The 26765-nt window shown below is 47.9% G+C and overlaps 1 protein-coding gene across 3 annotated transcripts; it reads left to right on the top strand.

Annotated features, from left to right (window-relative positions):
- Positions 1–25: 25 nt before the first annotated feature.
- MED25 (mediator complex subunit 25) lies at positions 26–26215 on the top strand. 3 transcript variants are annotated; one of them, XM_080976692.1, is made up of 20 exons: positions 26–158; positions 2060–2205; positions 2765–2810; positions 3877–4001; positions 4813–4911; positions 6664–6784; positions 7676–7832; positions 9197–9327; positions 9418–9511; positions 10236–10432; positions 12116–12238; positions 12343–12425; positions 14582–14639; positions 16914–17021; positions 18121–18294; positions 19977–20078; positions 20747–20821; positions 22817–22990; positions 24915–25122; positions 25956–26215. In XM_080976692.1, exons 2-20 carry the CDS (start codon positions 2069–2071, stop codon positions 26063–26065), a joined length of 2322 nt encoding a protein of 773 aa, XP_080832818.1. In that variant the 5' UTR covers positions 26–158; positions 2060–2068; the 3' UTR covers positions 26066–26215. The 3 variants fall into 3 exon arrangements, with proteins under 3 accessions (XP_080832818.1, XP_080832817.1, XP_080832816.1); XM_080976691.1 differs by having other exon boundaries at positions 12340–12425; positions 18124–18294; XM_080976690.1 differs by having other exon boundaries at positions 12340–12425.
- Positions 26216–26765: the final 550 nt, after the last annotated feature.

Genomic DNA, 26765 nt, shown 5'->3' with positions numbered 1-26765 from the left:
GGACCAGGGGGCGGGAGGCGGTGCTGTCAATCCAGAGGGGAGGGGAAGGCGCCTACGCGTTGCGTCCTCGGCGCGCGCCGGGGAGCGGACCAGAAGGAAATCGCTTCCGGTGAGGTTCAGAGGGAGAGCGAGGAAGAGAAGCCGGATGTCTGCGTTGGGTATGGGAATTGGAAGGGGGGTGGGGCTGGAGGTGGGGGGCCGTTGCTTAGGACAGGTGGGGGTTTTTTTTGGGGGGGGGTCCGAGGAGAGCACAGAGGCTGAAGCTACAATTCCCCTCCCTGCTTTTCTTAGTAGGCGCACCTCCCCCCCTTCACCGTGCCTCCCTCGCCCTCAAACTCTCCTCTTCTCCAGCAAAGCCAAAATGTTCCTTTATAATTTGTTCAGGAGACCACTCTAAGCAAGTGAAAACATTAGCAGGATTTTCATAACACTTGTAAAGTAGCAATTATCATGGACAATATGGAGAGATAAACAAAAATGGATTATGGAATCATATGCAGTTGGAAAGGTTGACAAAGGGACCCATGGAGGGCACGGTGGGAAGCTTGGAGATTCAGGGAAATCTCTAAATATGGATATGTATTTGATATTGTTATAGCTTTATATTTGTAAAATCAAATAAAAATTATTTCCAAATATATATATGTTGCACGATGGGGAGAAAATGGGGGGGTGTCCTCCTCCCTCCCACCCCAGAACTCAAAGCCAAGCAGCAGAAACTTCTGGGCTGCAGATTCACGGCCGGCAAGCGAGGAGCCTTTGTTTTGCCCAGTGCAGTGTTATTACATTTAAGGAACTCGCTGAAACAAGATGGAAGAGGGAGAAAGGTTACGCTAGTGCAGTTTTATTTAAACAGAAATAGATGGCTTAATGTTGTTTTTCAAAAGGGGAACTGTCAACTGGTGCTAAGCATGACAGCTACGTGGCTGCTGCTGCCCCACCCCCTAAACGAAGGCTGTTTCTGAAAACCGGTTTGGGGTGGGGTTGTTATTAGGTTTCTCATCTGCCTAGCGCCGTGAGGTTACAGCAATATAAAAAGGCAATGCTGAAATCAGTTTAAAAGCAAGCTAGAAGAATAGGGTGGGTCCTAAAATATATATTTCTGCTGTCAGAGGCTTGTAGACTCATGGGAAGTAGCCAGCCAGCCAGTGTGGGAAGTGGGATGTTGGACTAGAATCCCTTTCTCACCACATGACAAGCTCCTTTGTTACTGCTGAGCTGTCACTTTCCCTCTCTGTAATTGTCTTCTCTCTTCACCACCTTATTTGGATTACAGCCCAGGAACGCGGGTGGCGCTGTGGGTTAAACCACAGAGCCTAGGACTTGCCAATCAGAAGGTCGGCGGTTTGAATCCCCGCGACGGGGTGAGCTCCCGTTGCTCGGTCCCTGCTCCTGCCAACCTAGTTCGAAAGCACGTCAAAGTGCAAGTAGATAAATAGGTACCGCTCCGGCGGGAAGGTAAATGGCGTTTCCGTGTGCTACTCTGGTTCACCAGAAGCAGCTTAGTCATGCTGGCCACATGACCCAGAAGCTGTACGCTGGCTCCCTCGGCCAATAAAGCAAGATGAGCGCCGCAACCCCAGAGTCTGTCACGACTGGACCTAATGGTCAGGGGTCCCTTTACCTTTGCCTTCACCACCTTATTTGGATTACAGCCCAGGAAAGGGGGAAAGGCGATGAAGGGCTGGGGTTGGGGTTAAGGAGAGGCCCTTAGGTTGCATCTGACACATGTGCTGGAATTTCCCCACCCTTGGACTAGAATTTTGCTGTGATTGAGCAGGTCTTTTGCATCTACTACCCACCTGCCTGACCCTACGTTACCTTCAGATCCACTTCCATTTGACTTGCTTCTCTCTCTTTTACCCATTTCTCATTTCCCTCCTTCTCCTCTTCTGCCCTGCTTATTTAATGAAAAGACAGTGACCCCTTAAAGAGACCACAAGGTTCTGTGTTTTATACAGCATGTGTGCCTTTGCTATGGAATAAATGTTAAATAGCCGTTGATTTCAATCTTGCCTCTGTTATTAATGTTTTTGCCACATTACCTCACCACGGGTAGCTGGAGGAGATGGTGGTGCCAACCCTGGACATGCCTGCTCAGCCCATGGGGATGGTTGCTGATGTGGTTTTCGTCATCGAGGGCACTGCCAATCTCGGGCCCTACTTCGAGTCCTTGCGCAAGCATTACCTTCTTCCTGCCATTGAGTGAGTGTTTTGCATGGCCCCAGGATGCAACTGCAGTAGTAGCTTTGTTGCAAGAAAGGAGAGGCTCTTGGGAGACCCTCATAGGGAAGGAACTGTTGGGGGAATGCTCCTTTCACGGGAAGGACTGCAATCACTCACTTTGCATCCTATTTGGAAATGAGCTTCACTGAAATTGATGAGATTTGATGCTTAGTAAGAGGCATTGGAACAAGGGAGTGCAGGATTAAAATATAGTCCAAACAGGGTTTTTCATCAGCTGAAGAAACAACTGTAAGTAGAAAGATTTGTTAACTTTCCTGATCCCAAATGACATAATTTTGGGGCATGGAGAGGAATCTAAATTAAAAGAAAAACACATTTGCAGAATTAAACTATCATAAATAATTTTATTTATGTTTGCCCCAGTAACCAGGCAAGTAGAGCATGTCAAGTGACTAAATTGGGAATAGTGATAATAGAAAAAATAATCCTGTGATTTCACATCCTCAAGTGCATTCCAGTTTCTCTAATGTGAGCCAGCCCTTCTGCATTTTTGTCAAATCTTCTCTTTTATTGCCAGGTACTTTAACGGTGGTCCCCCTGCTGAAACAGACTTTGGTGGAGACGTAAGTGTGTGGATGCACTTTTGAATTTGTTAATGAATTCAAGGAATTTTGTGGGCTCTGAAGATCACCTTTCTTTGAGTATACCTAGCTGCTTACTTGCTTACCTGGTTGCTTGCTTGCTTACTTACTTAAAGCATTTTTAACCTACTCTTCAACTGAAAAGATTGAATGATAGTTCCAACCCTAAAGCTCACAAACACACAATGTCAAAGGAAAAGGGATATTGGGGGGAGGGGAGGAGCAAGTAATTGACTAAGTCATTAAGCTGTGCATGTCAAAGGGTAAGTGGATAGCACATGAACACAGCAATGATTTTCAAACTTGTGAAGAATCATCCACATGCAGCCAGTGAGCTGCCTGAGATTTGCCAGTGAGCTAGTATTAGTTTAGTTTTTCCTGTTTTCAAAAATATATATATTTGGGGGTTAAAATTAAAAATGTGAGATGTAACTAATAACAATTTCTTCCATACAAACAACCACACAAATTTGTGCACACACCTCAATGGCACAGACACACACTTCTGCAACTTTGTAAAAGTTAATTTTCAAATGCCAGAATTCTTGCATGTAGATTCCTGCAGCCTGTGTGTTGATCCACATTCAGTCATCAGCCTATTGCTTTTTGTCATGGGGAGGTGACAGGAGCTGTAACAAGCAATGGAGTCTCTTTCCCTGGCTGCCCAAATCTCTAATCATACAATTTTTGATAATGTTGTCATTATTTAAAATGTCCTTTTTAATAATGAGAACGGGCAGATTCTCTTCTCATGAAGATTGATCAAGGCACTGGGGGATAGTCAACATGGTGCCCTCCGGATTTAATAGACTACAAATCCCATCACCCCTGACCATTGGCCAAACTGGCGGGGGATGATGGGAGCTGTACCCTCCATATCACCTAGAGGGCACATGTTGGTTACTTTAATGGAAGCCAAAGCTCCTGATTAGCGACACAGCCAAGCAGAAGACCAATGTCCTTGCTTATGATAGTCAGGGTACTGAAAATTCATTTGGCCCAGAGCTACCCTATCTAACCAGCTTCTGCCTCCCATCCTCGTCTACAGTATGGTGGTACCCAATACAGCCTGGTGGTGTTCAATACGGTGGACTGCGCCCCTGAGTCGTATGTGCAGTGCCATGCACCAACTAGCAGCGCTTTCGAGTTTGTCACATGGCTCGATAGCATTCAGTGAGTCTGGGACCGTACATTATGTTCTTTTATTGGCTGCATTGTGCTACACAAGGGTTGCATTTTCGTGTGTAAGGGCTTAGTACTGAAGAGGAATCTGATGTCTTGTGACTTTTTGCAACCAGGAAATACGTCTCAGCAAAACAGCACAGCAAATGTTATGGGGGAATAATGTTCAGTTGCCCTTAGTTTGGGTCCATGGCCTGCCTCACAATTATCTTTCTCCTCTGCTTGTGTAGCATGCTGAGGCCTAGGTTCATCTATGAAGAGAATGGCCTGGTTGGGAGAGGGATGGGTCATCCATTTCTGGATGATGGAATGGAAGGAAAAGCTTCTGGGTTTTCTAGGATTGGTATCCAAGGTCTTCCAAGTTTCCTGGGAAACATATGAAGTCCTATATCTGAATCTTGACTCCATGACTTCACAAATATTTTATTAGCTCTTTCAAGTTAATCAATTTAAAGGATTTGGGTGGTAGACCTGGGAAAGAATCTCTGCATAAAACCTTGGGAGATCCACTGCCAACTGGAGTAGACCAGCCTTCTCCAAGCTGGTGCCCACCAGATGTTTTGAGCTACAACTCCTCAGCCCTAGCAAGCGATACAAAAGGTTGGGGATAATGGGAGTTGTACTTCAAAACATTTGGAAGTGATCAGGGTCAGGTTGAGGAAGACTGGAATATTGGATTAGCTGGACCAAAAGCTTGATGGTATTTAGCATTTGTGTGTATTCCTGGGCTCTGGGGTTTGAGAAGGAGACCTTTGGTTCCCTGCACTGGTCCTCTTTATCATTTTGGTTTCCCTAATTTCAGATTTGTGGGTGGTGGCGGCGAGAGCTGCAGTCTCATCTCAGAAGGGCTCAGCACCGCTCTGCAGCTCTTTGATGACTTCAAAAAGATGAGAGAGCAAATGTAAGTGGATTTTTGTGTGAAGGGAGGGCAGGAAGGATACAATGGGTGTGCATCTGTGTTTAATACTTACAGAACATTAGATGTTTAAAATTGTGAAACCTTTTCGCTTTGCTTTGTGGTTTCCCTAGATCTGGAGTTGTTTTGCAGAAAAAGGGCAAAAACATCGGTCCAGGTTGCATGCCATATTGAAAACAAACTACTTCTGTGATTGAGCAGTGTGCTGGTGCACTGTACTGTAATGTTCTTGCTCTGCTACTCCCTTCCTCCTGCTGCTGGGATACAAATGTTAGTCCAGCTTGTTATGACATCTGAACTCCAAACAGATCCCAAGCAGTAAGCCAAGAGCATACCTTGATCACTACAGTCGTACTTTGGTTCTCAAATTTAAACCGTTCCAGGAGTCTGCTCGACTCCCAAAATGGTTCAAAAACCAAGGTGCAGCTTCCGATTGGCTGCAGGAGTTTCCTGCAGCCAATCAGAAGCCGCTCCGGACATTCGGCTTCCAAAAAACGTTCGCAAACCGGAACACTCACTTCCGAGTTTGCGACGTTCAGGAGCTGATTTCTTCGACATCTAAGGCGTTTGACTACCAAGGTATGACTCTACTGGGTTGTGTTTCTTGTCATGGTGTTTTTCAGAACCATTTGTGATTTCCTTTGGAAAGTCATAAGATACCTAGAAATGAAAGGTCTCATGGGTGGGGGTGGCGCTTGAGCTTCTGTGCCAACTATGGAAGCTTTTTCATGCCCTTGTTTGTTTGTTTTTTAAATTATGTGCTTCCCATCTCCCCAAGTGGCTCAGAGTTCCTGGGGCAGCTATACCAGCTGTTGTTTTTAGATGATTTACAAATTGCTTACATTTTAGGGGTGAAATATAAGCAGTTTACAATATATCTTAACATCCTCAATAAAGATCAAATACAAACAATGCTATAAAAGTACCTGTATTACAAACACCAGCATTAAGTAGGGCATCCTCTTAAACATCAGAATAAATATTAGACATGAAAGTTGACTACAAAAATGCAATGGAAATCCCACATTTTAGAACAAGTTAACTGAACAAAGCATCTTCTAAACTTCAGTATAAAAAACTACAAGTGGAAATTAACTACAGAACGATATATTCCGTATTTTGAATTAACCTAATCGTTATTTTTGGAGAGAGCACAGGAGATACATTCAAATACAGTGATACCTTCCATCTCAAACTCCTTGGCTCCCGAACAAATTGGCTCCCGAATGATCGAAGCCTGGAAGTGAGTGTTCCGGTTTTCGAATGTTCTTTCGGAAGCCGAACATCCGATGGAGCTCCTGCAGCCAATCAGAAGCCACGCTTTGGTTTCCAAACGTTTTGGAAGTTGAACAGACTCCCGGTACCGATTCTGTTCGACTTCCAAGCTACGACTGTACTTGCTTTAGTTGCAAATATTGAAGCAGAGTTGAAGGCAGTTTCATCCCTGAAAGCTGAAGGAAAAGCAATTGCTTTTCTGAAAGCTAGGATTGGGGAATCTCCAGGTGGGATGCTCGAGGCTCAGGTCAGCAGGACATTGCAGATGGGCTGATGTGCACCTCCTCACAATCCCTTCTCACTTTATTCCCCCATGGGTTCTTTGAGCATCTTAGTAGTGCCATCAGAACGCTACATTGCTTTTGAAAACCTAACTGTATCAAAGCACTGCACGCTTGGACCTTTTGGTCCCCAAGACTCACCTGTTTCTCCCCCCACTCCCCATGTTCTCCCCTCAAACAGAGGTCCCACACATAAAGTCTGCATCCTAATCTGCAACTCCCCGCCCTACCTGCTTCCAGCTGTGGAGAGTACCACATACTCTGGCTACACAACAGAGAATTTGGTGCAGAAGATTGGTGATGTGAGTAGAAGAAGCTTGGTTGAAACTAGACTCCTCGTTTCTCCAGATTCATTCATTCATTATTACATTTTTATACACCTTTTCTTCTAAGGAGATCAAGGTGGTGTTTATTGTTCTTCCTCTTCCCCAGTTCATCCTCACAACCAAACCAAGATAGGCTTGTTGTTGTTTAGTCGTTTAGTTGTGTCCGACTCTTCGTGACCCCATGGACCAGAGCACGCCAGGCACTTCTGTCTAAGATAGGATTAGTTCTGTCTAAGATAGGCTTAGTTCAGGGATATTTAAAAAATAATAATTTTATAAGTCATGCGTCCTTGTTTCTCAATTTGATCATTTTATGTGGTTTTGTACATTTTGTGTTACTTGTAGCTTTGTAAGCTTTTGTGGTATTTTATGCATTGTTGCTTTTTTTTATTATAGTTTAGTCTTTGTCGTAACTGTTAAGTGTAAACCATTTCATTGTTATTTGCCGATATTCAGTTTTACCGTTTGCTGTTGAACGCTAATGGATTATTGGATATTGCTTTATTTGATCTAAGTTGTTTATTTTAAAATTATGCTTTTATTGTGGCTTTTTTGTGTGTGTTGGATCAGATTTGTTATGAGGCGTGTGATGATCTTCGCTGTCTATTCTGTTGCTTCTTCAGCTTGTAAACCGCCTTGCGTGTAGCAACGTAGAAAGGCGGCATACAAATTAAACATGACGTGAAATTGAAATGAAAGGTGGGGCACCATGTTCCCTCCTCTGATCACCTACCAGGATTCCTTCCCACATGCCAGTCGGAGTTAGACAGTTCAGGGGATTTGGGGAGCTTTTAGGGGTCTCCTTTCAACATGGGAATGTGGGAATTGATGCTTCCTCTGCTCACCTGCTCCGTCTCTGTTCCGCAGCGTGGGATCCACTTTTCCATTATCTCCCCCCGGAAGCTCCCTGCACTGCGCATTCTCTTTGAAAAGGCCGTGACGGGGGGCATGATGGAGGGCCAGCTCAAGGACTACAGCCAGGACCCCCGGCATATGATCCTCATACGCGGCATGGCTCTTCCAGGTAAGATCTGGCCTGGGAACAAGCTGTGGGCAGGCTCTAAGAAGCATCACACACACCCTTTGAGTCAAGAAAGGGTCTTGGGCGTGTGTTTACTGCAGGGTGATAGCCGTGCATCAGGCTCTAGGACTGTGCTCTACAACAGAGAACTGTTTATGGACTACAGTTCCCATCATCCCTGACTATCTGCTAGCTAGGGATGATGGGAGTTTTAGTCCAAAAACAACCGGAAGACCCAAGCTTGGTAAACCTTCTGTTTACTGATATTTTTTGCCTTTCCGCTAGTCTGCTCAAGGAGGACAGATCAGTCTCCTTCCAGCCTGTGCTGGTTTCACACCTGTCAATTCAGAACTCTGTTCTTACTCATTTCTGCAGTGATCGGCCACAAACGGTCTAATGGACACCAAAGCACATATTTAAATGCAGCTTTTGAACATATTTTACCCTACAACAGCCATTCTAGTATGCATTTTGGTACGTTTCTTGAGCCGAGAACTGCATTGCAACATTTGGAGAAGCGGGAAACCTGAAAGATAACTGTGTTCTGATCCATACACAGGCCTGGGGCGTGTGTGTTAGCTCTGTCCCTATCAGAAGGAACAGAGGACTCAAACATCCCCTGCACTCGGGGTGTTGAGCAGCACTTGGACTAGAGAAGTTGGGCTAAACGAAGATCAAGATAATTTTAACAGTAGAAAATGGAGCAGGGAATTATAGGGACAGATCTACCTAAATTGTATAGAAATTTATTTATGTATGCTACTACAGCAGCAAGATTGCTACTTGCCCAAAAGTGGAAGAAGCAGGGGTCCCAGTAAAGGAAGAATGGATACAAAAAATTATGGAATATGCAGAAATGGCGAAACTTACTGGAAGAATGAGAAATCAAGATAACCAACATTTTATTTTGAAAAATGGAAATGGTTTATTGAATACTTACAGATAAATTGTAAACAGATGAAAACATTAGCGGGATTATTGTAGTAACCTGCAGTTTCATAAGAGTATATATCTACAGTAGATAATTAAATGAGCAAGCTAAAGGAATTTGGATATGCAGAAGATATTAAAAAATAAATTGAAGGAATTGCAGAAAGAGGGGTGAGGAAGTCAAATTTTGAAATGTTAAATTGATTGTAAAACTAATGAAATGTATTAATTTGGAAAGTATAAATAAAAACTTTTTTTAAAAAAGGAATTCAAAAAAAGAAAATGGGGCGGGGGAATGTTAGTCCCTCTTCTGTTACCGGCAGCAGGAGGGTTGAGTCAATGCACACATCCTGCTGTATGGGGGTGGGGGGGAGAGAAGTGTCTGTTGCGCACTTCCTGCTGATGACTAATATCTCCCCTGTCTTTTCCATTTGCAGTAGGCGGAGGAGCAGCCGCCAACACGCTGCAGGCCAAGCAAGCCGTGCCCCAGCCCCAGCTCCCCACGGTTCCACCCCAGCTCCCTCCCACCCCACCTCAGGCCCTGCCGGCAGTTTCTCAGCCATACCAGGTACATCCTTTGCCCTGGTAGGTGGCGGTGGTGGGATGCCGCCTCCTGAAAGCTCATCCTTCTCCAACCTTGCCCATCTCTTCTTTTTAGGTGACGCCATCGGCTACGCTCACTGCGGCCCAGGCTGCAGCTCAGTCTGCCGTGGAGGCAGCCAAGAACCAGAAAGCCAGCTTGAGCAACCGCTGTGAGTCCCTCGTCTCTTCCCCCAGGATTGGGGTTTGTTGGGGAGGGAAGGAGGCTCCAGGCTAAAGAGGGGTGAGGCAGTGGAATTTTTCGTGGTGGAATACAGTGGTACCTCAGGTTACATACACTTCAGGTTACATGCACTTCAGGTTACAGACTCCACTAACCCAGAAATAGTGCTTCAGGTTAAGAACTTTGCTTCAGGATGAGAACAGAAATCGTGCTCTGGCGGCATGGCAGCAGCAGGAGGCCCCATTAGCTAAAGTGGTGCTTCAGGTTAAGAACAGTTTCAGGTTAAGAACGGACCTCCGGAACGAATTAAGTACTGTATTTTTCGCTCTATAAGACGCACCAGACCACAAGACACACCTAGTTTTTGGAGGAGGAAAACAAGAAAAAAAATATTCTGAATCTCAGAAGCCAGAACAGCAAGAGGGATCGCTGCGCAGTGAAAGCAGCAATCCCTCTTGCTGTCCTGGCTTCTGGGATAGCTGCGCAGCCTGCATACGCTCCATAAGACGCACACACATTTCCCCTTACTTTTTAGGAGGGAAAAAGTGAGTCTTATAGAGCAAAAAATACGGTACTTAACCCGAGGTACCACTGTAGTTAGGGGCAGAGGTGTCAGCTTGCAAGGGCGATTGGGGTAGGGAGAGGAAATGTCCTGATGTTGGGGTTCATGGTGGCTGGTCCCGTGACCGTATTTCCTTCTGTCTCTTCCATAGTTGCCTCCTTGAACCCCATGCAGCCTGCCTTCAGCCAAGCTCCCGCACAGACCCTCCCCGCAGGCTCTGTACCAGCCCTGCCTCCCAAGCTCCCGGCTTCTTCGCAGGCCAGTCTGGTCTCCACGGTAACCACAGGCTCCGGCCTCCTGGTCCCACAACCAGTACAGGCCCCGCCACCGGCTGGGCCCTCAGCCATGGTATGTACGGTAGGCCCCCGGAGGTCTTTGCGTGAGATGCATGTGGAGGGGAGAAGTGTGTGTATCTTTGGGGGGGGGGGGGAGGCCGCCTTGTCCTTTGAGAAGCGGTTGTGAGATGTATGCTTTGCGCAAAGGGTGACGGCCGAAACACTATCAGAACACTCAGTTTGCAGGGAATGCTTTGGAAAAGGAGTGTGCCAAATTCTCCTCTTGGCTCTCAAACCGGCTGCAAGCAACTGGTTCATTTTGCTGTTGCTTTATTCCACCTCCCCACACTTGCCTCTGCACAGGACATAATGCCAAGAGATCCAATTTCTTTTCTTTAATGATTCTTAATTAAAATGCAAACTCAAGAATAAAACAAAATCACAAAAACAGGTATGAAATATTGAAGCTGAGACAAAAGAGGGAGGGGGTCCAAAGGGGGGGTTATTGGGTTGTCGTTTTTATTCTGATTATGTATTTTGTGGTTTTACATTTTGATTTTATTCTGTGAACCGCCCTGAGACCTCTGGGTATGGGCCAGTATATTAATAAGAATAAGAATAAAAAGAATAAAAATAAATAATAATAATAATAATAATAATAATAATAATAATTAATAATAAAACTTCATTGAGAACAGATATTTACTTACAAGCTGATATACAGATGCTATTTAACTCCAAAGAAGCTACCTCAAATGCACAGAAATGTATCAAACAAGTGTTGGAAATGTAAGGACTGTGAGGGGTCGTTCTGTCATACGCGGCGGACTTACAGGAAGGCATATATAATGAAATTAAGGACAATCTTAAAGTGACTTTCCCAAGAGGCCAGGATCCTTCCAGCTGGGGATACTAGACAGCGAAATCCCAAAGGATGCCTCGGCAGTATTTATGTCTGTGACTACACCACAAATTCTGTGTGCTCACAAATGGCAGGAGAAGAGAACATCCTCAAAGGAAGAATGTTTGATGAAAATCTTGGAATACACAGAGATGGCAAAATGGATGACGTTGATAAAAGATACGAGTTTAGAATCTTTTAAAGAAGACTGGAAACCCTTTCTAGTCCACATTCGAAGATCATAGCGAGGGTTGAAGTGTTAGAAAACAGCAGAAACCCATATTAAGGAACATGATAAAGAGGGATGAAATGAAATAAGGTGGAACCTTAAGACGCAATTGTATGTAATTTGGGTTATAGACATCAATGTTGGGTGAGCAGGAAGTCACTTGTTTTGTTAGAGTACCGTAGTATCTCAGAAGTCAAATGGAATCTGTTCCGAAAGTCCATTTGACTTCCAGAACATTCAGTAACCAAGGCGTGACTTCTGATTGGCTGCAGGAAGCTCCTGCAGCCAATCAGAAGCTGTGGAAGCAGCGTCAAGACGTTCAGGTTCCAAAGAACGTTCGCAAACCGGAACACCCACTTCCAGGTTTGTGGCATTTGGGAGCCAAAACATTCGATTCGCAAGGCGTTCGGGATCCAGGGTACGACTGTATAATCGTTGAGTAACGAATGGAAATAAAATAAAAGATCATTATAAAAAGAGAACAAAAGTTTACAGACATGTGAGAAAGCCCTCTGGAAATCAACGGCCTCAGGGCCTGGTCTCAAGAGCGTTGGGCTCCAGACCCTGATAAAACACAGCCTGGGCTCCCAAACATTATGTCTCTCTCTTCTCTCCCCACCCCACAGCCTAGTGGCGTCCCTCCCAACAGCATGAACGTGGCTCAGCCAGCGCAGCCACAAATCGGGGCCACACAGCAGTCGGTCACGAACAAGGTGATAGCGTGGAGCGGCGTGTTGGAGTGGCAGGAGGTGAGAGCTGACTCGTGGCGTGGGGGGAAGGGTGAGCCGAGAGCACAGAACCGGTTTTGCCTGGCATGTTTTGACAGTCTGCCCCATCCCTCTTCCCCCAGAAGCCCAAGCCGGCTTCAGTGGATTCCAACACCAAGCTGACTCGTTCCCTGCCCTGCCAGGTGTACGTCAATCAAGGAGAGAACCTGTGAGTGCCTGTCTGCGGGTCACCAAAGGAGGGGGAGAATGCGGTGGTCAATGGCTACGGGGCAAAATATAGCGATATTCTGCCTCCACTGTCAGAGGCACCGAGTTTCTGGGCACCGGAAGTAGGGAGAACTCAGCTGTGATCAGGGGCTGCTTGCGGGGTTTCCCATAGGCATATTGTTTAATTATCTGATGGATCAAGTGGTTGCATTTGTATCCCATCTTCTTCTCTAAGGATCTCCCAGGCCCTAGGTCAGCACTCTAACCACTGCTCCGCACTGCCTCTCAAAGGCGTCAGGATTTGAACCAGGGGCCTCTTGATCTGCGGTCAAACGCTCTGCCCTTCTTTTGGCTGCTGTGAGGAGACCAGATGAGCCATTTGGACCGATCTAGCGCTGTGGGTTAAACCACAGAGCCCAGGGCTTGCCGATCAGAAGGTCAGCGGTTCGAATCCCCACGACGGGGTGAGCTCCCATTGCTCAGTCCCAGCTCCTGCCAACCTAGCAGTTCGAAAGCACGCCAAAGTGCAAGTAGATAAATAGGTACCACTCCAGCAGGAAGGTAAACAGCGTTTCCGTGTGCTGCTCTGGTTCGCCAGAAGCAGCTTAGTCATGCTGGCCACATGACCCGGAAGCTGTACGCTGGCTCCCTCGCCCAATAAAGCGAGATGAGCGCCGCAACCCCAGAGTCGGCCACGACTGGACCTAATGGTCAGGGGTCCCTTTACTTTACCTTAGCAGGGCTTTTCCAAATGCTAAGTTTGAGAGGCGTTGTTTGTGGTGAGGCAGCCACGTTGGAATAAAGACAGACTTAAGATACTGGAGGAATGGACATGGGGGCGCGGTTCAGAGTTAGGTAGGTTTTCAGAAAAGCATGCCAGCAATGAAAGTGGGCAAGGAGCTTCTGATCCCACCTCAGCCATGCTCTTGTTTGCTTTTTAAGGGTGCCTGGGAAGGATCTGGGGGCAAGAACGGGTGCAGCTGTCTTTAAATTCCAAAAGAATAGCAGCCTCCCTGGTTTGTGACAATTAATGGGGGAAGGATACATTTGCCGTAACCCGAGGTGGAGAGCCTCTAAACCAGGGGTGGCAAGATGTCTCCAGATCCCACCATCCCTGACTATTTGGCCATGCTGTCTGGGACTGATGGGAGATGGAGTCTTTTTTAAAAATCTGGAGGTTCCACAAGTTCGCCACTAACGCTATCAGGCTCAGCCGCCGGATAAGGCCCCTTTCCTTTTTTTGAGAAATTACCGAATTTTTCCGTCTATAAGACACCCTCATGTATAAGTTGCCCCCTGTTTTGGGGAACTCTGATTTAAGAAAATGGGGTGAGATGGGCCCCGTGTATAAGGCCCCCAAATTTTGGACATTATTTTTTAGGGGGGGAAACCTAGTTTTATACACGGAAAAATACGGTAGATCCCATCAGGGTGCTTGGAGCGGGGCCTTCTCAGTGGTTGCAGCTGCCGAGTGGCCTCCTTAGGGAATCCCAGTGAGTTTTTCCCCTGGCTGATGTTCAACATGTTGTAAAGATCTCCACCCCCAACCACCCCCGTCCCCAGGAGTTTTAAGCTGAATTTGGTGGCTATGTGGATGTGTGGTATCTCCCATCGGCGTGTTTCCTCGTTGGATTTTGATCATTGCTAATTGCTTATCATCATCATCATTTTTTATTTCTTTGCCACTTTTCCACAGTTAAAAAAACAATGCTCAAGGGGGCTTACAGCATAACAAGATTTACATAATTACAACAGTCATAAACAATAAATAAACCACATTAAAAAAATACACAACCAAATGGGAAACAATTTCCACATAAATCTAAAACTAGGAATACAGCATTAATATCACAGTTTAAAATGACATAGGTAAAAAATAACAGCAATTTAAACAAAAACAAAACAGAGCCCTCTCTGCCCAGCGGCAGCAGCAGCGGCAGCAGTCCTTTATAGAGCCCATCAGGCCCCGCCCTGAGCCAGGTTTTGAGTGGCAGGACTGGGGCCCTCAGGCGCTGAGCAGAGGAGTCCTCTGTTAGATATTTTGCGGCTGCGCATAGCCTTATTTTAAGGGGCAAATAGTACACCAGGTTAATACAATGTGGCGTTGCTGTGGGGGTGGGCATGCTGCTAACTTGCCTGTGTTTTGCTCCATTCCAGGAAGGCGGAACAGTGGCCCCAAAAGCTCATCATGCAGCTGATCCCCCAGCAGCTTCTGGTAAGAGGCGAGATCCAGGTGGTTGTAGGCGGAGCCTGTCATAGTGTTAGGCTATAACCCAGGGGTGGAGGGCTTTTTCCAGCTCAAGGGCCACATTGCTTTCTGTGCAGCCTTTCAGAGGCCGCATGCCAGAGGTGGTAGAGGTCACAGGCAAAAAATAAATAAATAGCCAGTGCAACTACTAAACCTTGCCATTGTACAGGATGCTGGTTTCAACACACAGTTGCACATCCCTCCCTGTCACGGCTAAAAATTGGCCGCTGTTTCTTTGATGCTAAAAGAACTAAGTCAGCATGAGTCAGCGGCCTACAATGACTCAAGCAACCTTTCACCAAATTGTACCTGTATATATAGAGTGGTCGGGGACGCAGGTGGCTCTGTGGTCTAAACCACAGAGCCTAGGACTTGCCAATCAGAAGGTCGGCGGTTCGAATCCCCGCGACGGGGTGAGCTCCCGTTGCTCAGTCCCTGCTCCTGCCAACCTAGCAGTTCGAAAGCACGTCGAAGTGCAAGTAGATCAATAGGTACCGCTCTGACGGGAAGGTAAATGGCGTTTCCGTGCGCTGCTCTGGTTTGCCAGAAGCAGCTTAGTCATGCTGGCCACGTGACCTGGAAGCTGTACGCCGGCTCCCTCGGCCAATAAAGCGAGATGAGCACCGCAACCCCAGAGTCGGCCACAACTGGACCTAATGGTCAGGGGCCCCTTTACCTTTACCTTTATATAGAGTGGTCAGTGTTAGTGTTGGGTGTGGGTTGGTTGGATGGTAGAAAGCTGGTTGCGTTTGGTGTGTGTAAAAGGTGTCAGTCGTGGTTGGAGAAGAAGACTTTTTAAGAATAAAAGCAGCAATACCCTGCAAGAATACTCTTTCTCAAATACTCTTTTGTGCCAACTAAGGTCCGAGGACTAGGCAAAGGAGTAAAAAGCAGGTCAAAACCTTTTCTTTTTCAAACACAGTTACTCCCTACTATTCATTTGTGCAAGAGAAAGGCCCTCATCCAGCCCACCAGTGCATCCAAGCACCAGTTTAAGACAGTTACAGCCTCCTCTCCTGATTCAAATCACACACAGAGAGAGACAGAGAGCTTGGCACCATGAGCACATTGATGACGTCACGCCCCCAATCTCCTAATGGCCGCTCCTGAACAGCATCTGTGTTTTTAACGTATCATTTTTGTTTGTTCAATTTGGTCAGCGATATCTTTAAGCTACTGAGAGATCAAACAAGAGCAACATAAGTTGCACCTATGCTGCATCAGGTACGGCGCTCGATTGGCTGCACGACTGAGTTTGAAACTCCCTTGTGCAGCCAATCCCTGCAGAAAACAGCCAGTCCAGCCCACTTGCTTGGGGAGTCCCAGGTCTCTTGTGTTAGTTTCTGTTTTGTGCCACTGTGCAGCTGCTTGGAATCACAGGACTCTGTTTACATTACATTACATTACATTACATTACAACAACCTTCCAGGCTGTTGGAAGTCTCACGGAGATGGGAGACGGATGTGACATACTGGTTTCCTTTTCCTTTGTTCCTTTATTTCAGTTGCTCTCTGCTTTCATAGAGAGAGGATGTATTTTTTGAGAGACAGTGTGGTGTAGTGGTTAGGAGCGGTAGACTCGTAATCTGGTGAACCGGGTTCGTGTCTCTGCTCCTCCACATGCAGCTGCTGGGTGACCTTGGGCTAGTCACACTTCTTTGAAGTCTCTCAGCCCCACTCACCTCACAGAGTGTTTGTTGTGGGGGAGGAAGGGAAAGGAGAAGGTTAGCCGCTTTGAGACTCCTTCGGGTAGTGATAAAGCGGGATATCAAATCCAAACTCTTCTTCTTCTTTTCTGTCTGCGTAGCTTAGAAATAAAACTCTTTGCAATGTAGCCATAAATCTCATCACTTCCGCATGCTGCTGGAAACTCTGCTTAATGGGAACGTGCCTGAGGCCTCCTCAAAGGCTCAGGTCGTTAATTATTCTTCGGAGGCGATTCCGAAGGCTCGGCCGGAGGAAAATGAGGCTTTATCAGCTTGGCTGAGCGGAGATGGCGACATCTTGCACTGCAGTTCCCAGACACCCAGCAACCAGCTGGCTGCCGGGTGCTTAGGAAGCACCGTGCAAGAGACTTGCAGCCCACCTGCCAGTTATCCTGCGATGCAGTGGTGTCAGGCGATGGGATGCAGGTGGGTTGTCAAAGCGGAGTTATAGATAGCAGATGGGCTCACCAAAAAACGTTTGGTTTGCCGTGCGCAAGCTCAGGCTCCTAACTGTGCTTTTCCTTTTCCCCTGCAGACGACTCTGGGCCACCTCTTCCGCAACTCGCGCATGGTGCAATTCCACTTCACCAACAAGGACCTGGAATCACTCAAGGGCCTCTACCGCATAATGGGCAACGGATTTGTAAGGCACTACAGGGGATGGGGGGGGCGTAACTCAGGTGATTCGGGTGGCATCTCCTCAGGGTGGGTTGGGCATGTCAGGCCAGTCAACATGATTATACAAGCCTCCCATATCTCTCTGCAAACCGACCGACCGATCGGTGCGTCTGGCTGTTAACCAGAAGGTTGGCGGTACGAGCCCACCCAGGGACAGCTGCGGGCAGGATTCCTCCATGGCAGGGGGTTGGAGTAGATGACCCTTGGGGTTGAGGATACGCAGAACACAAGGCAAATGCAGGATTGATTCCCAGTTGCCCCACCACACTACTTTCTTGCCAGAGTGGCTGTTCAGTTTTGAACATCCCTGATGGTAGGAGGTGGGTTTTTCACCCGGAGGGTGGCTTCCCTTGGGAATTCAATTTCTTCCCATGGGGGACACAGTCTTGCAACAGACAAACCTTGGCCATAGAGGGCAGAACCTCCCATTTATAGACGGAGCTTCTTGGTTATGGGGACGGAACCATCATCTTCTGAATCAGGCAGCAATAATAATAATTATAATTATAATAATAATTTTACTATTTGTACCCTGCCCATCTGACTGGGTTGCCCCAGCCACTCTGGGCAACTTCCAGCATATTTAAAACATAACAAAACATTAAATGTTAAAAACATCCCTATACGTGGCTGCGTTCAGACGCCTTCTAAAGGTTGCATGGTTACTTATTTCCTTGACATCTGACAGGAGGCCATTCCACAGGGTGGGCGCCACCACCGAGAAGGCCCTCTCCCTGGTTCCCTGTAACTTCACTTCTTGCAGTGAGGGAGCCACCAGAAGACCCTGGGAGCTGGATTTCAGCGTCCAGGCTGAACGATGGGGGTGGAGAGGAGGAGATGGGGGGGGGGGCAGGTAATTTTCTCTGTGGGCCGGATTCTGTAGCACAGGGGTGGCTAACCTGCGGCTTCCCAGCAGGCGTTGCTGAGCTCCATCTCCCATCACCCCGACGATTGGCCTTGCTGGCCCAGGGGGCTGCTGGGAGTTGGTGCCTCAGCTGCGCCCAGAGGGCCGCAGGTTAGCCACCCCTGCTTTAGCAGATGCATCCTTCTCGTCGTCACATGAGCAGGCGGGCTGCGTCCACTTCCCTCACACGACGCCCTGCGAGGTGCGGGTGCTGATGCTGCTCTACTCCTCCAAGAAGAAGATCTTCATGGGCCTCATCCCCTACGACCAGAGTGGCTTTGTCAACGGCATTCGGCAGGTCATCACGAACCACAAGCAAGTCCAGCAGCAAAAGGTGCGGGCAGCTGTTTCCCCTGAAGGCACAGCTCTGTTCTCTTCGGCTGCGTACGCACAATACGTTCAGAGTGCATTTTTCTCCTCAGAGAATTCTGGGTGCGGCTGTTGTTTCAGAAGTGTTTCTGTGAAACTGTAGCGATGTGAGGAAACCGCAAGGCCCAGAATTCTTTGAGAGGAAAAACATGCTTCAAATGTGCTTTTTAATAGTTAGTTCAAAGGTATACAGAAATGCATACCCACTGCAAAAGTATCTTTTTTATAATACACAGAAATAAAACAGCTGCTTAATATAAAGAAAGAACAAGGGCAGAAAGGAGAAAAGAAAAGAATAACCTAAAGAGATGCAGTGATACCTCGTGTTACGGACGGGATCCATTCCGGAGGCCCGCCCGTAATGTGAAATCCCCAAAACTCAAAGCGCTGTGTCTGCGCAGGCACGCGGCGCGATTTGGCGCTTCTGTGCATGTGCGAAGTGCGATTTAGCGCTTCTGCACAAGCGGCAAAACCCGGAAGTAACCCGTTCCGGTACTTCCAGGTTGCTGTGGGACATAACGCGAAAAGACAAACATGAAGTGGACGTGACACGAGGTATGACTGTACAGAGACAGTAGGGCTGGGTGATTGCCGGTTTTCAACATTGCAATACAGTATATCACCAGCTAACCATTGCGATATACTGATATAGCACTATGTCTGAAATAAGGATGGAGCTATGCAGAGGCGTTGGCTGGCTTCATGGTTTTCCCCACATTGTGATTTTTGCAAAGCACATGCACACATAATAATTCGCAATATATTGCCAGGTCAAAAACTATCAAACCGATATCATGGTTTGGATTTCAGACTGGTTTTGGATGAAATATCACCCAGCCCTAAGCGAGAGAAGAAAAAGAGAAAAGCTTAGAGAAAGATAAAGAAAGATAAAAGTACTTCCCCCGGCTATAGTATTCACTCATTAAGATCCAACCATTCTATCGTCTGTAAACCAGTATTTTTTCGATCTTCAAATCCTGATATTACAAATTCATGTTCTCTTTTGTGCAAAAAGTCCACAAGTTCAAATGGACTTTAAAGGAGTTTGTATTACAGCCTCCATCTCCTTGTCTCTCTCTTTTCCCCCACCCAAAGGCACATTGGCTCGTCACATGTTGAAATCTCTATGACTCTCTCTAACCGCATCGCATCGTGCACTGTCTCCCAGCTGAAGTTGGGTGCCACAGCCCCCCCCCCAAAAAGCCCCAACGTCACAGGCCATTTCTAGTCATGTTTCCACATCTGCCTCTGACCTGTAAGCCTGGGGAGAAGACCCTCCAACATTAAGCTATTTGGCCATGGAAATAACTTGTGGGCACATCAACTGGAGTTTCTAGCCTCACTCCAACTATTTGTTGCATGGCTTTTATGTTTGCTAGCGAACCGCGTACTTCCTTGTGCACAGGTGGAGATTCATGCCTCTTCACAGGCATTTGCTCAAACGCCTGCCTCGATTTCCATAAGCCTTTAGTGACAGAAAGATACAGGCTATTATTTTATTTCTTTATTTTGGCTTAGGTGGTGCCTGGCCAACTCAGATGGTTTTCTCTCCTGGCTTTGGAATCTCCCGGTCTCTTCATTCCCATCGCGTGTCCCACCCCCCTCCTCAAGTGCTCATTGTTCTCCTGTCTCTTCCTCTCTTTGCAGCAAATGGGGGGGTCCCAGCCCCTGGGATCCACGGCCGGCGCACAGCCATTCCTGGCAAAGCAGCCTGGTGCTTTGCCGGTGACACAGGGGGTCCAGCAGCAGGTAAGAAGGGGGATGAGAAAGGAAGAGAGAGAGTGTGTAGAAGAGACATGAATGGAAGAATGTAGTGTTATTCAATATGGAGCAATGGTGGTGGGAAGTTAAAAAGGGGGGGGGGAATTGTTAACATTTATCAATAATAATAATAATAATAATAATAATAATAATACAATTAGGGAACCTATCTTGGACTTTTCGTAGGAAAAAGAAATGAATGGTTATGCGACACCTTGGCTTAAAAGAAATATTGTTTAACAGAAAGTGGATGTTTGTATGGATCAAAAGTTTTAAGTAATCATATTTTCTGGGGGTTTTTATGTAACCAGCAGATGGAAAACCGTTCTTTTGTTAATGTTTTCTTCTTCTTCTTTCCCCCTCTCTTTCTTTTCTTTATTTCTATTCTCCCTTACTTTTCTGTTTTTACTTATTCGATTTGTATCTTCTGCAGTTGGGATTTTACTGTATTATGGGATAATCTTAATAAAAAATCTTAAAGGGAGGAAAAAAGGCAAAAGAGAGTTTGCTCTAGTTGTTTGCCCGGCGAGGGTGGGAAGCAGCCGTAATGAGGAGCAATGGGGGGAGGCTATCCGTTGACAACCTTGGCATCGCACTGCCTGCGCTCCTTTCTCATTGGCCACCTCCCTGCGTAATGCCCCCCTTTTTTATTGCAGATGGGTGGGCAGCAGGTGAGCCCTGGCATGCCTCAGGTGGGAATTATGGAAGAGCAGCAACGGCAGCAGGGTCTGGTGAGTCACTTTGCAAAAGTGTCTTGGGGTGGGGGGCTCATGCCGCCCTCGGAGCCCCAGTCTTTCATGCAGCTCACCCTCACTGACCCCATGGGGCTGAGTCCTAAAACCCAAAGGGAGATGTATAGGGTAAGGGGGATACCTCTGGGGATTAACCTGGCTGCCTAATATCCTAACGTTTCCGAGCACAATTCAAAGTGTTGGTGTTGGCCTTTAAAGCCCTAAACAGCCGCAGCCCGGTATACCTGAAGGAGCGTCTCCACCCCCATCATTCAGCCCGGACACTGAGGTCCAGCGCCGAGGGCCTTCTGGGGGGTTCCCTCCCTGCGAGAAGTGAGGTTACAGGGAACCAGGCAGAGGGCCTTCTTGTAGTGGCGCCTGCCCTGTGGAACGCCCTCCCATCAGATGTCAAGGAAATAAACAACTACCTGACGTTTAGAAGACATCTGAAGGCAGCCCTGTTCAGGGAGGTTTTTAATGTGTGACATTTTAATGTATTTTTAATCTTTGTTGGAAGCTGCCCAGAGTGGCTGGGGAAACTCAGCCAGATGGGCGGGGTACAAATAATAAATTACTATTACTATTACTACTAACTGATGTGGCACTTCAGTTAGAAAACCCAGTACTCTAGCAACACCAACAGGCCTAAATTTTATCTCTGCCACTTGTTTTTCTCTTGCTGTCTCAGGCTGGCAGAAGCAGGCTAAGCGTGAGGTAATAAGACAGTTCTTTTACCCATGAGTACTTTTTTGCCAGAGAAAAACCCCGCTTTCTCACAACAGCCTGTCTTCCCTTCAGGCAAACCTCTGTGGTCTAAACCACGGAGCCTCTTGGGCCTGCCAATTGGGAGGATGGCAGTTCGAATCCCCACAACGGGGTGAGCTCCCGTTGCTCTGTCCCAGCTCCTGCCAACATAGCAGTTCAAAAGCACGCCAGTGCAAGTAGATGAAAAGGTACCGCTCTGGCGGGAAGGTAAACGGCGTTTCCGTGAGCTCTGGTTTCCGTCATGATGTTCCGTTGTGCCAGAAGTGGTTTAGTCCTGCTGGCCACAAGACCCGGAAAGCTGTCTATGGACAAACACCAACTCCCTCGGCCTGAAAGTGAGATAAGCGCCGCAACTCCATAGTTGCCTTTGACTGGACTTAACCATCCAGGGGTCCCTTAAAGGTAAAGGTAAAGGGACCCCTGACCATTAGGTCCAGTCGTGACCCACTCTGGGGTTGCGGCGCTCATCTTGCTCTATTGGCCGAGGGAACCGGCATACAGCTTCCGGGTCATGTGGCCAGCATGACTAATCTGCTTCTGGCGAACCAGAGCAGTGCACGGAAACGCCGTTTACCTTCCCGCCAGAGCGGTACCTATTTATCTACTTGCACTTTGACGTGCTTTTGAACTGCTAGGTTGGCAGGAGCTGGGACCGAGCAACGGGAGCTCACCCTATTGCGGGGATTCAAACCGCCAACCTTCTGATCGGCAAGTCCTAGGCTCTGGTTTAACCCACAGCGCCACCCGCGTCCCTAGGGGTCCTTTACCTTTACCTATAATACCCTTTTGCAATCTGGCCGCTGCGGAAGCATTGCAAATAATATGCGTACCTGCTCTGGGTGGCTGCCGATCTTTGTACCTATCAACTGAATCACTCACAGAGACACGTGCTGCTGTTGGTCCCGGATGGTGCTTTATTAGCTAACCCCCTCCATTTCGGCAAAAGGGTTTGGGTGGCAGCCCATCTTGTGGGTCAATCTCTGCATTGCCCTTTCACGTGTCTCTCATTCGCCAGGCACTGTTAGATTGTATATGGAGGGTGCAGGCCCAACCTAACCCTGAGCTGGGGTGACGCCAGCAGCACCACTTCACTGGGTGGGAACAGCAGGGCAGGGCAAGGCAGTACGGCCTGTTTCACCTCAAGCGCCGAAAGGGGATTCTCCACCCCTGGGAAGCCAGAATGGCAAGCTTGACCATGTTTCCTTCTTTTCCCGCCCCCCCCCCCCCCAGTTGCAGCTCCGAGTGCAGCAGCCTCAGCCAGCAGCTCCAGCCACCAACCAGCCTCCGCAGGCACAAGGCCCCCCCCAGGCCGGGCCCCAGGCCACACAAGCAGGCGCCATGCTTAGACCCCAGAACCCTGGAGCCAATCCTCAGCTCCGCAGCCTCCTCCTGAGCCAGCAGCCGGTAAGGGCGATCTCCCTCCTCTCTCCCATGGCATCCTGCTTTAAAAAAAAAACCCCATTCATTTACTTAGAACCATAGAACTTTCAAAGTGGTCATTAGCGCCAGGCGAAAATGTTCCTCTTTAGCCAGGCCTTTGGCTGATTGACATCCAATGCCCTTTTAAAATGTGTTATTGGGTTGCTCTTGTTTTTGTTTTTATTATGTATTTTTATGTTTTTATCTTGTGGACTCCCGAGACAGGCAGGTGCAGGGCGGTATACAAATTTAATAATAATAATAATAGTAATGAATGTGTTGTGGGAGAGGGGATTATTGGTTTGCTTGTGTTCTTATTTTTATTATGTAATTTGTGTGTGTATATATATATATATATATATATATATATATATATATATATATATTCATTTTATGTTGTGAATTTCTCTGATATCTATGGATGAAGGGCAGCCTTCAAATTTAATAAATGATGATGATGATGATGATGATGACGACAACAATAGCCCAGCCCTGCTCAGTTCAAGTCCTGTGATTTTGGTGCAAGAGAATGAGTCGGTTCAATCTTCTGCATAACAGCGTTTGAGCTGTTTCAAGGCAATTTCACGAAGGATCTGGATTGATCTGGAACCGTGCAAGAGCTGTTTTGGGAATGACAAGATTCCCCCATTTAGCTCTGCCAATAGGAGGGTCCACCGTGATTCTCTTGGACATAGAATCATAGAGTCGGAAGGGACCCTGAGGATCATGTAGTCCAACCCCCTGCAATGCAAGAATAGACAGCTGTCCCATATGGGGATCGAACCTGCAACCTTGGTGTTATCAGCACCGTATTCTAACCAACCGTTCTCTCTCAGTGGAGGAAGCCTGCTGGAGAGGGTGACTCCTCCATAGGAATATCCAAAGCAGGGCTAAGTAAACTGCTATACTCCTCTCCAGTAGAGGTCAGTCCACCGCCATCTCCCTGTCCGGTTCTGTTCTGCCTTCACTGGCAGAAGAAACGGAGAGCTTTTGTATAATCTCCAGGGCCATCGGCCACAAAGCTTTTCCTCTTAACCTAGATGTATATTCAATCCTTCACCGAAGTCCCACCCCACCCCTGCTTCTTTTAGAGCAGGAATGTCCAACAGGTCGATCGTGATCTACTGGTAGATCCCCGGGAGGTTTTGGTAGATTGCGGTCGATCGCTGGGTCCCTTTCCTTAGCGTTGGTAAAATAGAATCCTGCCCCGCCAACTCACCCTACCCTCCATTGTTGCACGGTCTGGGAAGACAGAGTTTACTCAGTGAGGCTGTTGGTTTGTTTCCCCAGCGATCTGTTGGCAAGTGGCTGATCCCCTTTCTCCCACAAGCTGTGACCTGAACCCCTAAAAAATGGGGCTATCCTCCTCCTTAAAAGCTCAACAACTTTGACCTGAACCCCCAAAAAGGGTGTAGATCACTGCCAGTTTTTAATTCTGTCAGTAGATTGCAGTCTCTTGGGAGTTGGCCCCCTCCCCTGTTTTAGAGGAACCAGGGTCCAAAGCCTATACTGAGCAGGTACACACTGCAGTACACCTGAAGTGCTGGCCAGGTGGGTGAAGGGAATGGAATCGCCTTCTGGTAGAGGGAGAAAATAGCCCCACGGCCTCTCATATGTGGAGAGATAGCCTTGTGCCTTGTGTTAGCCACTCAGGGCAGACCCTGGTACCTAGGAGAAAGGTGGCGGCAGCAATATTTGAGAGAGGGAGGGATGGAGACTTCTAAAGATGGAAGTAGTTGCATTCGGAAGGTGGGATGCTGAGGGCGAGACGGAAAGGAGCAATCGCTTTGCACTGTCTGCTCTGCAGTGTTGCTCAGAAGGTGTACCTGTTTGAAGACTCGTCTCCTCTTCCCACTGTGAATGAATCATCTCTTGCCCTCTGATCTTCTCTACCTTCCCTCCTGCACAGCCCCAGGCGGGAGTTCCTCAATCCCAGCAGCCCCTCCACCACCTCCAGCAAGGTTCTCCAGGAATGTTGCCCCACCAGCCCATGGGAACAGCTCTGGGGCATCAGCCTCCTGGACAGCAGCAGCTCCAGCTCGCTGGACAGACCCTCATGCACCAAGCTCCAGGGCAAGCGTGGCCAGGGCAGATGGGACCGCGGGCGGCGCTGCCAGGTAGGATGCGCGAAATCTGCCTAGAACCAAACAGCCAGATGCCTTTGCCACTCCGGAAGCAGCTGTATCTAAGAGCTGGGGGGGAGGGTCTTTGTTTTTGGCCCAGAGAGTGGCAGGGAAGAAACAGGGAGATCATCAGCATCTTGATGACACCTCACCCCAACTTCCCCGATGTTGGCACTCAGCGGCTTCTTATGGGATAAGGAGCTGATCTTTGCAGAACTCCACAACACAGTTGCCATGGGATGAAGTCTGCTCCCGCGAGCAGAAGCAGTGCCCCCCCCCAACTTACAGAGCCAGTTCTGGAAGATAAAAAGGACCCCTGACCATTAGGTCCAGTCGTGACCGACTCTGGGGTTGCGGCGCTCATCTCGCTTTACTGGCCGAGGGAGCCGGCGTACAGCTTCCGGGTCATGTGGCCAGCATGACCAAGCCGCTTCTGGCGAACCAGAGCAGCGCACGGAAACGCCATTTACCTTCCCGCCGGAGCGGTACCTATTTATCTACTTGCACTTTGACATGCTTTTGAACTGCTAGGTGGGCAGGAGCAGGGACTGAGCAACGGGAGCTCACCCCGTTGCGGGGATTCAAACCACCAACCTTCTGATCGGCAAGTCCTAGGCTCTGTGGTTTAACCCACAGCGCCACCCGCGAAGATACCCCATAGTTGATCAGAAAGAATCGGCAAGAGTTATGCTCCCCTCCTTCCTCTCAAGTCAAGGCAACCAAAGCTTTTCTCGGTGGCAAAACCAGGCTGAAACAGGTCTAGATAATCTGCTTCCACCTTTCTTCTTGTCTATAATGGCCTTCCCTGCTGTATCTCCCCCTCCCAGGTCAAATGCTGATGAACGCTGGTCCCCGGGGGCCAGTCTCCCAGCCAGGTTTGCAGCAGGTTCCTGCCCCCAGCATCATGGAAGACGACATCCTCCGAGACCTCATCTGATGGCGGAGGGTCCTGCTTCAACGCCACCCGGGGTGGAGATTGTTTCTGCGTTGTGGACAGTGCTGCTCTTCCGGAAAACATTGCCATCTTCCTTTCTTTGTGTGTAATATTCCCTCCACCCCCCGTTTGTTAATAAATGTTATCCTCTTCCCTTTGTGTCTTGGTCTTTCCTGAGACAGGTTCGTGCCCACAGCATCTCTGCCTGCCCCTCCCTCCCACCTCCAACCAGGCTCAGAGCTGAGGAGTGGACTCAGGGACCCTGCACATTAGCTCAGCAGCTGACCCTTCACAGAATTTGGGAGGGTGAAGATGGATGGGGGCGGGTAAGAAGCAGTTCCCATGCCAGCTTTGGTGAGGGTTTGCGCTGCAGAATTGTGAGGCTCCCAGAGGGAGATGTGGGATTGAATGAGTAAGAGCAGGGGTGATAAATCGGGATCTGTAGGCGATACAGTAGATCAGTAAGGGTATCTGACTCTCGGTAGATTGACAACAACAACCACTACTACAAAATAATAATTCTGTGCCACAGCTGGACTTGTGATGATCATTTATCTCTCAGCCTCAGTGTCCCTTACCTGTAAAATATAGAGTATTAAATGGTTGCTGTTGTGCAATTCTGCTGGCTGGTTTTAGTGTTTTATACAGTAGTACCTCTGAAACTGTTCTTAACCTGAAGCACCACTTTAGCTAATGGGGCCTC

Source organism: Podarcis pityusensis (assembly GCF_964106645.2).
Source record: "Podarcis pityusensis genome assembly, chromosome: 13".
Lineage (NCBI taxonomy): Eukaryota > Metazoa > Chordata > Lepidosauria > Squamata > Lacertidae > Podarcis > Podarcis pityusensis.
This window is presented reverse-complemented; position numbering and strand designations above follow the sequence as displayed.

What these genes read in the sequence shown, in the direction of transcription:
- MED25 (XM_080976690.1), top strand. Translation starts at nt 2,069, where the DNA reads ATGGTGGTGCCAACCCTGGACATGCCTGCTCAGCCCATGGGGATGGTT. An exon ending in AGCCAGCTTGAGCAACCGCT is followed by an intron (nt 9,512 to 10,235) that starts GTGAGTCCCTCG and finishes TCTCTTCCATAG; the next exon opens with TTGCCTCCTTGAACCCCATG. An exon ending in AGCAAGTCCAGCAGCAAAAG is followed by an intron (nt 18,295 to 19,976) that starts GTGCGGGCAGCT and finishes CTCTCTTTGCAG; the next exon opens with CAAATGGGGGGGTCCCAGCC.